The following is a 13796-nucleotide window of genomic DNA, read 5'->3' as shown; positions in this document are numbered from 1 at the left end:
AAGGTTGGAAAGCCTTTTTGAGTCTGTGCAGCCCTACTAACAAATGTTTTAATGGTTTTCACAAGCTCTCTCATTGTTTCCCATACTGAGAAAGGTTAGAAATGTACTGGTGACAATGGTCAGAAGTAAAACGTCTTCTAGGGTTGGTAAGAAAATAGTTAAGCAGAAAGTTAACTTGTAAATGCTCAACAGATCAAAAGATCTTCGTATGAGCAAATCTACATATGCATATTTGCTCATGCTAAAATACAGTTCACACATATTTTCTAGGAGTATGATTTCTGATCTACTTCTGTAAATGGTTGTGAATTAATGAAATATGCAAGGCTGCACAAATGAAGACATAGCATGGATGCACATTTGTGTCTTTCATTAAGAATTGGGCCCCTAATTAGGTCTGGAGCCAACCAAGAACCTTTGTGTTATTACAATTCTATCTCTCTCTCTCTATCTATCCATTGACTGGCTTCACTGGGACTGATCCTACTTGCAGAACTTGTTTCTACTCATCGCCAGGATACCCTCGCAGGTGACAAGTTGGCCTGGAAGATTCCAGGTCTCGCTGGTTTGATCGCAGACTTTCGTAGGAAGCTCAGGGTTTCATCACCCATGCCTGGGCTCCAGGGACTGGCAAGCGATACAGATCGGCTTGGGCTCGCTTGACTCGCTGGTATATGGACCGGCATACAGATCCCATGGGGGCCCACGTTACTGACATCCTAAATTTCCTAGGGGAACTGGCTGCAGCTGGCATGTCTTATTGCACGGTGAATTCTTTCCGCTTGGCTATTTCAGCGGGTCACCCCCTTCTGGACAATCAGCCAGTGGGAGCTCATCCCTGGGTGTGTAAACTTCTTAAAGGCATTAGGCTTTCCCGTCCTCCGGAAACTAGGTATTCAGAATTATGGGACGTCAATCTGGTTTTACGCCTATTTTCATTGTGGCAGGATAATCATCTGTCCCGGAAGGAATTGTCAGCTAAACTAGCGATGTTGCTCTGCCAATTTCTTGCAAAAGAGTTTCAGACGTCAGTGCTCTGGATGTGTCAGGTAGACTGTTCTCTCCAGAGGGCGTAACCATTACAGTGGCCCATAGGACCAAATGTAATACCAGGTCGGTATCTTACCCGGCGTTCCCTTTTGCTCCTAAACTGTGCGTTGTACATTGCTTGAAAGCGTATGAGGAGATGACAGCGGGTTTTCGTCCCGTGGGCAAAGACCAATTGTTGATTGCGATTAAGAAGCCTTTCAAGGCGGTCTCTTCCCCTACCATTGCACGATGGGTCCGTTGGATCCTAGCAGAAGCAGGTATTGACATACGTGTGTTTGGCGCCCATTCGACAAGGGGGCCATGGCCTCCAAAGCGGTCCCCGTTGGCGGTAGGTTGGAGGACATCATGAATGCAGCGGATTGGTCCTCGGAGTCGGTTTTTAAAAGATTTTACTTCAAACCGATCCATGAGGCGGCTTCCTTGGTGGTGAGTAAGCTTTGAACTTGCATAATCCTCGCCTCCGGTCCTGCCATAGAATGCGAAATTTCCTAGCTAACGTGAAGGAAAGTTTCAATTCTATTAAGGATACAGAGGCGAGGATTATCCCTCCCTACACGTATTCCGTGTACTACCCACCCAGAAGCTATGGTTTGGATTCGCTACGATGGTGGTATTCTTGTTATTTTATATGCATGCTCATGTACTGATTGTTATTCATAGTACTGATATTTTCATGCTCTCATGTATTGTATTGCTCTTGTAGTGATTGGTGTTCTGACAATGTTTCATTGTTGTTTCTCTTAATTGCAGTTTTGCTTACAGTGATTCAGGACAGTTTTGCCTGTTTATATTTCTGTTCGTGGCTTCATGACTTACATTGGTATGTTTCTTATGGGAACAGAGGCAGCGGCTACGTGAAGAGTTGAAGGTCCCTTTGCAGTGAAGTCGAGGAGGATATGACGTGCGGTGGACATTTTATACCGATATGTTAATGGAGCCGGTGTTCTACGGTCGTCATGGCAACGCTCATGGGACTTGTGGTTCAGTTTTTGTTGAACTTTGAACCTGCTGTATAATAAAGAGTGAAGAAAGATCTGCATGATCCTCGCCTCTGTGTCCTTAATAGAATTGAAACTTTCCTTCACGTTAGCTAGGAAATTTTGCATTCCTTTCCCTGCTCCATAATGTTGTACTGCACATTGGAAACCAAAGGGTTTGTGCGCAGGGGGTTAAGCCTATTTGTCCCAAGGACAAAATAGAACTGAAAACTTGTTATCCTTGACCCCAAGCAATATATGTTTGATATTTGGCTATATGAATTCTACACCTCTTAAAGGGCAAATGCAAGAAGACTGCAGCAAGAGTGATGCAGCAGCACGGGGAGAACGTAACCTGGGTTCATGTATTGTGTACTGGCAGGGTCTGTGGAAAGTATTGACAGAGGTTCAGTCTTGATGTATAGCATTATACACCTCTTCCTCAAAGCATCTAAAAATGAAGTAGGAATACAAAAGGGATTATAAAGCAGGAAATTATCTCCGACAACAACAATACTAACATAATAATCCCTCCGACCACAGAGAACGTAGATGTTTTTCCATGAATTGCTCTTGGTAAACAACATTATTAATGTGGATTTTGCTATATGTACATGTAAACAGCAGTAGAGTGAGGCAGACAATTGAGGCCTACCTGGCTGCTGAGATATCCAACAGGTACTCTCTAGTAGCTCTGTCACCAAAACCCATGACAGCTTTTCCTGAAATACCAAGAATACTGCAACAGAGAAGATGCCAGGAGGACATGTGCGTAGGACTAAAACCTGAGTTAGTAAGTCTGCCCTCCTTATGGAAAAATTAGCTGTATTCTCAAAACAGCTTCCTCAATTAATTTGGGCACTTGAAAAGAAGCTGGTCTGACATGAATTTAACCTTGCTCAGTGAGCTGTACCACATTTGAGCCAGTCAATTTCAGGTTGAAGCTTTCACCAGAACTCTTCTAAGATGGATTAATCCACTGCACACACTGTGATAATGTAACAGGTTTTTTTTTATATAAAGACACACACCATGCAGGCTAAACGAGTACATTGTGGATAAAGGGGCATGAGCACAGGGCTTTATATGGTTAAGGAACCTATAATCGTTTTGTCTAAACTTGAGATGATACTTAGATGCTGCAAAAATGTGGAACCTGATCTTGGTCTGAAAGTAGAATGCCTACGAGGATTACCTTCCTTCATAAGGCAAACGAAAGTGCTCAAAGGTGATCAGCTATCAGGCAGTGTATACCAACTACTGTGGATAAAATAGGCAAACGTATCTGGTGTAAATATACCTGACTCAGAAATACTTCTGCACTTCTAAAGGAAACATGCAAGCATTTATTGCAATCAACATGCCCACCATTAGTAGTGGGTTTTTTACTTACTAAAGTTTCATGACTGTCAGTCAAAAATAAGTGTACATACCCTTCCTTATTACACTTTACAAACGTCTTCTTTTTAAAAAAAAATACTTATTTTAATATTACAAGTTTTAATAATTACTTACCTTTCAGTTTTTCTGAGTGTGGCTGGACTCTATCCTTTATCTGGAATTATACAATACTGTAACCACAAGCTTAATAAACATTATTTATTAAAATGTTGGTGCCCATTTTACATCTTATTTAAAATATGTAATTAACTAATTACAAATGTTCAGAAAAACACTTATCAATCCAGCTATCATGCTGAACTATGTAAATACAAAATGCATATAAATCATAATTACGGATTACGGGTGGCGGCCTGAACATAAACATCAAGCCACATAGCGGGAACAACATTACCAAATGGCAGGTGTTCCTTTGATCATGGTTTCTAAGATAATTTTATTTTGCTAATACTACTGATCCCCACACTTTAAGAACACTTCTTTGGTAGTCGGGAAGTGCAGGAAACAAGCATTCTTTGGAAAGGCTTGGTATATATTTATGATTGATCTTCATGATCTTCTTCCTGTGGTGGGTCATTGGTCTGAGATGAAAGGAAAGTCTCCCATGTAGCAAGGCACTGGAAAAGTACAAAAAAAAGAAAAAGATACAGCAATCAAAAAGGCAGTCAGATACTCCTTGAGGCCAAAAGAGGCAACATTGAAAGAAATAATACTAGTAAAAATATTGTTTCAAATCAGTATTATTAAAGACTGTAGACTATCAAAAACAATTAGCAATGAATAGGGGGAGTCAGCCCACTAATTTAAGCCCTAGTAACTCCTTAAATCTACCCTAGAAAAATAAAATATTTATTTGTGTAAAAGAACTCTCACCCACTGATCACTAGAGTGGCATGGTACATCATAGAGTTCTCCCCAATATTAGCTGTATCCCTCTCTTGATTGCTAACGTAATATTGGGAAAAGGAATCAACCCGTGAAAAATATTACTTCTCTACTCCCTCAAATTTATTTAGCCTATCATAAAAAACTGTTTTTGCTTGTTGCAGTAATAATTTGTTCAAAAGAAATGGCAGCAGGGGTGGGTGACTTTACAATTAAGTTAATGTAGATTTCAGCTACATTGGAAGGAGTACCTTGAAACTGTACTGACACCCATGAAAAGTTGTCAGCAGGGATTTGATAGAAACACATTGGTGGGTTCTGGTGAAATGCGGAAGACAATGTTTATTAAAAATCTGAAATATGGACTTCTCTGGAGTGCAATGTCCTCTTTTGCTTAAATAATAGTTGTGAGTAGTGTGGTCAAACCCCAACACTGGCACCAGCAAGAAAGAGAATACCGCTACTACCACCCCCTTTGTTTGTGGATTAATTATAAGGGGCAGCTTCTGACACCAGGTGAAGGCGAACAAGCTTGCTGCGGCATTGGAAAGGCGGTACTAGTCCCTTGTGTCTGTACTATACACTTGAAGACTGTTACAATCTGGATGGATGCTGACTTCAATTACGTCATGCGACAACTCCACAACTCCAACTTTAAGGCCTGTTTTACCTATGAAAGCGGTGAGTGGTTGTCCGTGGATACACATTTTTGGAATCAATGCAGCCCCTATATTGAATAAACGGGCCCAGGAGTCTAATAACGTTGTGAAATAACTTGTGATTGCCAACAGTGAGTTACAGTGGGATTGTCATACTGTCTGACGGTGAGCTACTGCTTGGCTGTTTAAAAAGGCAAAATAACATTGGACTATAACTCCCACAATGGAGGGAACTCACTAATTGCAAACCACTGTGAACAAGACACTAGTCGAAACGCATTGGTGGTGCTTGGTGAAATGCGGAAGACAATGTTTATTAAAAATCTGAAAAACTGGAGTGCATTGTCATCCATACAGATATGTCAAAACAAAAACCTTTAATGGTTAGAGTGATGCAGAAATTATCCAAAAAAGAAGAGAGAACTCTGGGTAGTTCCCACGTTTAGGTGGAACGGAGCTCCAGTAAGGAGCACCCTGCAACACCAGCAACACTCTATCTTTGCTCACCTCAAATATCTATTTGACTAGCAATGTTTTTAAGCATAGGATTAGTACAGTGCCATCCTTGTTGAGCTAGAAAGGGACAAAGGGGGTCATTCTGACCTCGGCGGTAAAAGCCGCTTACCGCCGGTCAGAAGGCCGCCACAATACCGCCGCGGCCAGCCGACACGGACATTCTGACCCACAACTGCAAAACCTCCGAAAATCCGCCCTCCACTGCAGTCCGCCACATCAGCGGCCAGCGGTAAACTGGAGAAGACCAAACCTCCACCGCCACGCCAACAGAAATACGCCCATCCCATTATGACCCGCAAATCCACGCGGCGGTCATTCAACCGCGGTATTCCATTGGCGGTACACACCGCTGCGGTCAAAATACACACACCTTTACAAACCCCTACCACATTGGACAATTTGAAAGGCACACACCAGAAACACATACACACACCACTCCCACACATCCAATACCATATAAAACACACACCCACATCACCCACAAGCCCCTACCAACAAAAACCAGAGACGAAGGAGAGAGAGAGACACATCAGAGAATAGAGAGCCAGACACACAGAGGCACACCGCAACATCACACACACCACATAGAAGCACAAAGCACCACACACCAACACACACATCATCACATACACCACCCAACACCTCATACACAGCACCCCATGGCACCACAAAGGCACCCACGCTTTTCGGACCAAGAACTCCGGGTCATGGTGGAGGAGATCATAAGAGTGGAACCCCAGCTCTTCGGCTCACAGGTCCAGCACACCACCATAGCAAGGAAAGCGGAGCTCTGGCAGCGGATCGTGGACAGGGTCAACGCGGTGGGACAGCATCCCAGAAATCGAGAGGACATCCGCAAACGATGGAACGACCTACGGGGGAAGGTGCGCTCGATGGTCTCGCGACACAACATCGCAGTGCAGAAGACTGGCGGGGGACCCCCACCCACTCCACCCGAATTCACAACATGGGAGCAAGAGGTACTCAACATCCTGCATCCTGATGGCCTCGCTGGAGTACACGGAGGAAAGGACTCTAGTAAGTACAAGGCCAACCACTTCACCCCCCCCCAGCATGCTAACCCCCACCCTCACCCCCAACCCCCCAGCACACATCCTCCCTGAGAATGTCTCCCCAGCACAACCCACCCAACACCAACCCCTGCATGCCACCCCCAAACTATTGACACCCATCACCTAAGCATGACCACTGCACATACCCATCACCCCCCCCCCACAAAACACCCTCACAACACCTCCCCCAAGGGAATGCCAGCAATGGGGGACAAGGGCACCCATAAAACGCAAGCTAATGCACACACAGAAACAATAACCATACCCTCTTACCCCATGCAGGACCCGAACGACAACACACCGGTCAGGAGGGACCAGAAATGTCCATCCCACCCCCGGAACAGGCCCCTAGTGATGACAGCAGCTCTGTCGACCTGGAACCTGACAACCAGCCCGGACCATCGGGGACCTCTGGGCAGTCGGTTCCCCTCACCCAGACACAGGCCACTGCAGACCCAACCCCCTCTGGGAACAACAGCACAGCTCCCACCCAGCGGGCCCATGCCTCTGTCTCTAGGACAGGTCAAGCAGCGGTGTGTCTACCACTACAGGGCCCCCAGGGTAACCCACCAACCCAACAACAACAGGGACCTGGGGGCAGTGGGAGTGGGCACACCGTCCAGGGGACAGAGGCCCAGGGAAACAGGGCAACTCGGAGGGCTGCTGTGCGACAGGGGGGGGAGGAGAGGCCCAGGGAACCCACTCTCCAAGAGGCCCTCACCACCATCATGGCAGCCTACCACCACTCACAAGAGACGATGGCGACGGTACTGGCCAGGTTCCAGGAGATCCAGGCACAGCAGGAGCAACACTACATGGGGTTCAGCGACCAACTCAGCAACATCTCAACCGCTATGGGGAGCATAGTCCAGGCCCTGAACCGTATAGAGGACACGTTTCGGGACCATGTGGCATCACACAGGGCCCCTGTCACTAGCCAGGAACAGGAACAGCCTACCACCTCCGCCGGCGCTAGTGGACAGGAGGCCCCACCACAACGACAGCCCACCAGAACCCCACCTCCTGCTGAACAACAACCGCCCCGCAAAAGGAGCCTGAGATCAAAAAAACCGACAGAGTAGGATGTCAAGTCCCCCGCCAGCATCACATACCCCCTGAAGTCCTCCCACTGTTCCACATTGCCACCCTGTCAAACCTTGAACTGCCCCTGCTCCATCCTGCCACAGGCATATGGACAATGCACCTGTGAGACTGAGAACTGGACTCCGCCATGGACATTACTCCACCCCCACCCATCACTGTTTCACTATCATGTACCAATATCTATGCACTAATAATAAATCACACATTGCACTGAAATCAATCAGGACTCAGCCTGTCTTATTTACAAATGTATGACACATTACATATCAATTACGTATTATTAACATTGTGAATTACACATACCGAGGTAACTTAGCATTAGTCCATGGGCCAACCAAGCCGAGGACACGCAGTGGCTCATACAGCACAGAAAAGGGAAGGGAAAATCAAACATCATGTTCATAGGTCTGGGGGGAAATCGACAAAGTTGAGATGCAGGAGGCTTTCAGGAAATGTAAAATGGCATGGGTGATTATTACCTGTGTGCTACTGGAAATACTGTTCTATTACTCTGTCCCTGTTGTCTGTGTCGTCCTCTGAGTCTTCCTCCTCTTCACTCTCCGCAGGCTCCACAGCTGCTTCAACACCACCATCTGCACCATCCTCCTGCAAGAAAGGAACCTGACGTCGCAATGCCAGATTGTGAAGCATACAGCAGGCCACGATGATGTGGCACACCTTCTTTGGTGAGTACATCAGGGATCCCCCAGTCATATGCAGGCACCTAAACCTGGCCTTCAGGAGGCCAAAGGTCCTTTCGATGATCCTCCTAGTTCGCCCATGGGCCTCATTGTACCGTTCCTCTGCCCTGGTCCGGGGATTCCTTACTGGGGTCAGTAGCCAAGGCAGGTTGGGGTAACCAGAGTCACCTATTAGCCACACACGTTGTCTCTGTAGCTGCTCCATCACATAGGGGATGCTGCTATTTCGCATCACATACGCGTCATGCACTGACCCTGGGAACTTGGCATTTACATGGGAGATGTACTGGTCAGCCAAACAGACCACCTGGACATTCATCGAATGATAACTTTTTCTGTTTCGGTACACCTGCTCATCGTCTTTTGGGGGTACCAAAGCCACATGGGTCCCATCAATGGCACCAATGATGTTGGGGATATGTCCAAGGGCATAAAAATCACCCTTCACTGTAGGCAAGTCACCCTCCTCTGGGAAAATGATGTAGCTCCGCATGAGTTTCATCAGGGCAGACAACACTCTGCTCAAAATCTTTGAAAACATAGGCTGAGACATTCCAGATGACATGGCCACTGTGGTCTGGAATGACCCAGTTGCCAAAAAATGGAGGACTGACAAAACCTGCACCAGAGGGGGAATCCCTGTGGGTTGGTGGATGGGGGACATCAGGGCTGGCTCCAGCTGGGCACACAGTTCATGGATAGTGGCACGGTCAAGTCTGTATCGAAGTATTATATGGCGTTCTTCCATTGTTGACAGGTCCACCAGCGGTCGGTACACGCGAGGATTCCTCCTTCTCATCGCAAGTCCCAGCGGACGGTGCCTAGGAAGGACAACATGGAGCACAGAGTCAGCCAAACCACAGGTACGTACAGACAGCTTGCACAGTTAAAGAATGGCAATGGGTTGAAAGGCGTGTATGTGTGGCAATGCAAGGCCTAGGCCTGTGTGTCGCAGTCAAAATTAAGCCATGTAGGCCCTTGAAATGGCGGCTGCCTGACCTGTGAAGTGGGACAATGGGATGTGAGGTCAATGCGCTGGCGGGGCACACCGTGGCGGTAGGCGGTCGAAGACCGCGGCGCAAAGCCGCATTGGTTAACATTGAAGCCTATGGGTTTCAGGAGCCAATGACGATGTGCGCCGGCGGTCGCGGTACGCACCGCCGCGGTACGCACCGCCACGGGCGTGACCGCCATTTTCTATCTGCTTAATCACTCGAGACCTGATCATCCACAGGAGAGGACCTATACTGCAAGTGCTGCTGTGACCTCGGTCTGGAAGATACAATGGCTGCTGCGACTGGGGGAAGGGCCCCTGCCTTCACGTCTGAAGAGTTGGAGAAGCTCGTGGATGGGGTCCTCCCCCAGTATGCGCTACTCTACGGTCCTCCAGACCAACAAGTGAGTACACCGGGTGCACATGGAATGGGCTATGCCTGTGTGGATTGGGGTGGATGTAAGTTTGTGGGGTGGGGGGCGAATGAGGAGTGCAACGCCCGACAGATGAGAGCATGTGCCATATGGCAAAGTTGGTGGGGGGGGCCAATCACATCTAACATGCAGGTCATTGATGATTTCCTCCTTTCCACCCTGTACATGTCAAATAGGTCAGCGCCCATCAGAAGATCGAGATTTGGCGTGCCATCGCCAAGGAAGTCCGGAACTTGGGGGTCCACAACAGACGGGGCACCCACTGCCGCAAGAGGTGGGAGGACATCCGCTGCGGAACAAGGAAGACCGCAGAAACACTGCTGGGGATGGCCTCCCAACCTAGGAGGGGTGCCAGTCGCACCATGACCCCCCTGATATACCGGATCCTGGCGGTGGCCTACCCAGAATTGGATGGGCGCTTTAAGACATCACAGCAGACACAAGGGGGTGAGTATCAGCACATTCTCCTATCTTTCTGCGCAGTGGAGGCATCTGGGTGGGGGAGGAGGGCTGTGGGTGACATTAGGCCAGGGCGCTTTCTGTAGTGTAGTCCTCTCCCTTAGGCATGGCCCTGTGCCCCCGGCCCCCACCTCTGTAGGGTGACAAGTACAGCCATTGAAGGTCCAGCATCTCCCATGTGCGCGTTTGACGTCTCTTGGCCTGTTGTCCTAGTCAGTAGTACTGAGTAGTGTACCCCGAATGCGCGGCTTAGTGCATTAGGCTCCTGTGTCTGTCCTCTCCGCCAACGGTGTTGACATTGCATGCACTCAACCTGGTCTTCTTTTTTCTCCCCCCACCCTTTCTCTTCATCTTCTTGTGCATGTGTGCATTAGCATCATCAGGCGGAGGAGATTTGGCATCGGAGCACGAGGGAGCTGCAGGACACAAGGCCCCGGTGGGCCCAGGAACAGACACCGAGGGCCCCAGTGATCCGGAGGGCGAGGGGAGCACCACGACGGGGACCGCTGGTGAGAGCAGCGACACGTCCTCGAATGGGAGCTCCCTAGCGGTGGCGGCAACATCCGTGCCCCCCGCCTCTACAGGTACAGCCGCCACCCAGCGCACCAGCCCCGCCCTCCCAGCAGCCCCTCAGTCTTCGCTCCGTGCCCGTTCGCCCAGGAAGGCGCGCGTCTCCTTCGCCCCAGGCACCTCAGCCCCTGCCCCTGTTGCCCCTGCTGCCCTCAGTGCGGAGCTCATTGACCTGGTAAGGACGCTCATTGTTGGGCAGACGACCCTTTTGAATGCCATCCAGGGTGTGCAAAGGGAGGTGCAACAGAGCAATGTGTACCTGGAGGGCATTCATTCGGGTCAGGCTGCCCATCAACGAGCGTTCACTGCTCTGGCCTCAGCACTGACGGCAGCCATTGTCCCCGTTTCCAGCCTCCCTCTTTTTACTGCCTCCAGCCTTTCTCTGTCTCCTGTTCCTCAGCCTATCCCATCCACACCATCAGACCAGCCTGCACACACCTCGACACCCAAGAGCAGCTCATCCAAACACAAGCACCACAGATCCCACAAACACTCACCCAAGCAACACCCAGATGCAGACATGCCAACAGCCACTGCCACCCCTGTGTCCCCCTCCTCCCTCCCTGTGACGTCTACACTCACACCTGCATGCACCCCAACATCAGCCAGTGCTTCCATCACCACCTCACCCTCCAGTACAGTCCACACTCGAGCAGTCACCACCCCCACTGCCATTTACACGTCCCCTGTGTCCTCTCCCACTGTGTCTGTCACCCCCTCTTCCAAGACACACAAACGCAGGCAGACACCCACCCAACAGCCATCCACCTCACGACAGCCTACAGCACCAGCACCCAATGACAGCACACCTGACTCTCCTACAACCACCTCCTCTACCTCCACTTCCATCTCCACTTCTCCTACCCTTTACCTTGGCCCTAAAAAACTTTTCATGGCTAACCTTGACCTCTTTCCCTCCGATGAGCTCCCCCCTCCATCTTCAAAGAGTCCCAAGAGCACCGCAGCCACCACCAGCCCAGCTTCGGGTGTCACTGTTGTGCATGGGTTCTGGAGCCCACCCTTTGCCAGCAGTGACACATCGATCAGCAGCAAGGACACGTCCAGCCCCCCCCCCGGCAAGAGGACCCGCAAAAACAAGGGCCGCCGTGCGAGGACCGACAGGGCTGCCCCCAAGGAGCAATGTGCGGCCACTTCACCACCCACACCATCTAGGGGAGGCAAGGGCCCGAGAGCCCCATCAAAGGAGCGGAAGGGCAGCAGGAGCGTGGAGAAGGTGGACCCCACATGTCACATCCCAGCTGGGAAGGAGGACACTAAGGAGTCCAGGAGTCCGTCCCCAAAGGGTCCAGAAACGTCACGGTCCGAGGGCGACTGAGCAGGGAGTCCAGGCCAGGTCTGGCTCCCTTGACCTGCTGGATGAGCACCGCTGAACAGGGCCCGCGGGGCAGAAGAGCACCGCTGAACAGGGCCCGCGGCGCAGAAGAGCACCGCTGAACAGGGCCCGCCGTGGAGAAGAGCACCGCTGAACAGGGCCCGCGGTGCAGAAGAGCACCGCTGAACAGGGCCCGCCATGGAGAAGAGCACCGCTGAACAGGGCCCGCCGTGGAGAAGAGCACCGCTGAACAGGGCCCGCGGTGCAGAAGAGCACCGCTGAACAGGGCCCGCCGTGGAGAAGAGCACCGCTGAACAGGGCCCGCCGTGGAGAAGAGCACCGCTGAACAGGGCCCGCCGTGGAGAAGAGCACCGCTGAACAGGGCCTGCCGTGGAGAAGAGCACCGCTGAACAGGGCCCCGCCGTGAAGATAGGCACCGCTGAACAGGGCCCGCCGTGGAGAAGAGCACCGCTGAACAGGGCCCGCGGTGCAGAAGAGCACCGCTGAACAGGGCCCGCCGTGGAGAAGAGCACCGCTGAACAGGTCCCGCGGTGCAGAAGAGCACCGCTGAACAGGGCCCGCGGTGCAGAAGAGCACCGCTGAACAGGGCCCGCCGTGAAGAAGAGCACTGCTGAAGAGGGCCCCGCAGTGAGGATAGGCACCGCTGAAGAGGGCCCCGCCGTCTCAAGCACCGCTCCGCTGGGCCCTTCGTCTCAAGCACCGCTCCGCTGGGCCCTTCGTCTCAAGCACCGCTCCGCTGGGCCCCGCCGTCTCAAGGACCGCTCCGCTGGGCCCTTCATCTCAAGCACCGCTCCGCTGGGCCCCGCTGTCTCTCCACCTCTCCGCTGGGCCCTTCCTCTCAGGCACCGCTCCGCTGGGTCCTTCATCTCAAGCACCGCTCCGCTGGGCCCCGCTGTCTCTCCACCTCTCCGCTGGGCCCTTCCTCTCAAGCACCGCTCCGCTGGGCCCTTCCTCTCAAGCACCGCTCCGCTGGGCCCTTCCTCTCAAGCACCGCTCCGCTGGGCCCGCCGTCTCAAGCACCGCTCCGCTGGGCCCTTCATCTCAAGCACCGCTCCGCTGGGCCCTTCATCTCAAGCACCGCTCCGCTGGGCCCCGCCGTCTCAAGCACCGCTCCGCTGGGCCCTTCATCTCAAGCACCGCTCCGCTGGGCCCTTCATCTCAAGCACCGCTCCGCTGGGACCTTCTTCTCAAGCAGCGCTCCGCTGGGCCCTTCTTCTCAAGCACCGCTCCGCTGGGCCCGCTGTCTCTCCACCTCTCCGCTGGGCCCTTCCTCTCAAGCACCGCTCCGCTGGGCCCTTCATCTCAAGCACCGCTCCGCTGGGCCCTTCATCTCAAGCACCCCTCCGCTGGGCCCTTCATCTCAAGCACCGGTCCGCTGGGCCCCGCCGTCTCAAGCACCGCTCCGTTGGGCCCTTCATCTCAAGCACCGCTCCGCTGGGCCCTTCTTCTCAAGCACCACTCCGCTGGGCCCTTCTTCTCAAGCACCGCTCCGCTGGGCCCTTCTTCTCAAGCACCGCTCCGCTGGGCCCTTCTTCTCAAGCACCGCTCCGCTGGGCCCTTCTTCTCAAGCACCGCTCCGCTGGGCACCGCCGTCTCAATCACTGTTTATGGTTCACTGT

The 13796-nt window shown here is 51.6% G+C and overlaps 1 protein-coding gene across 1 annotated transcript in view; it reads right to left on the bottom strand.

Moving 5' to 3' along the window:
• Positions 1-3611: 3611 nt before the first annotated feature.
• Positions 3612-13796, bottom strand: part of SNX7 (sorting nexin 7) — a 265145-nt gene continuing 254960 nt past the window's right edge. Inside the window, exon 9 of the mRNA XM_069232138.1 lies at positions 3612-4045. Within this exon, the coding sequence (XP_069088239.1) occupies positions 3965-4045 (81 nt within the window). The 3' untranslated portion in view covers positions 3612-3964. The remainder of the gene's footprint in view (positions 4046-13796) is intronic.

The sequence above is a fragment of the Pleurodeles waltl genome, chromosome 4_2 (genome assembly GCF_031143425.1).
Source record: "Pleurodeles waltl isolate 20211129_DDA chromosome 4_2, aPleWal1.hap1.20221129, whole genome shotgun sequence".
Taxonomy (NCBI): domain Eukaryota; kingdom Metazoa; phylum Chordata; class Amphibia; order Caudata; family Salamandridae; genus Pleurodeles; species Pleurodeles waltl.
The sequence above is the reverse complement of the archived record's forward strand: the minus strand, read 5'-3'. Positions and strand labels throughout refer to the sequence as shown.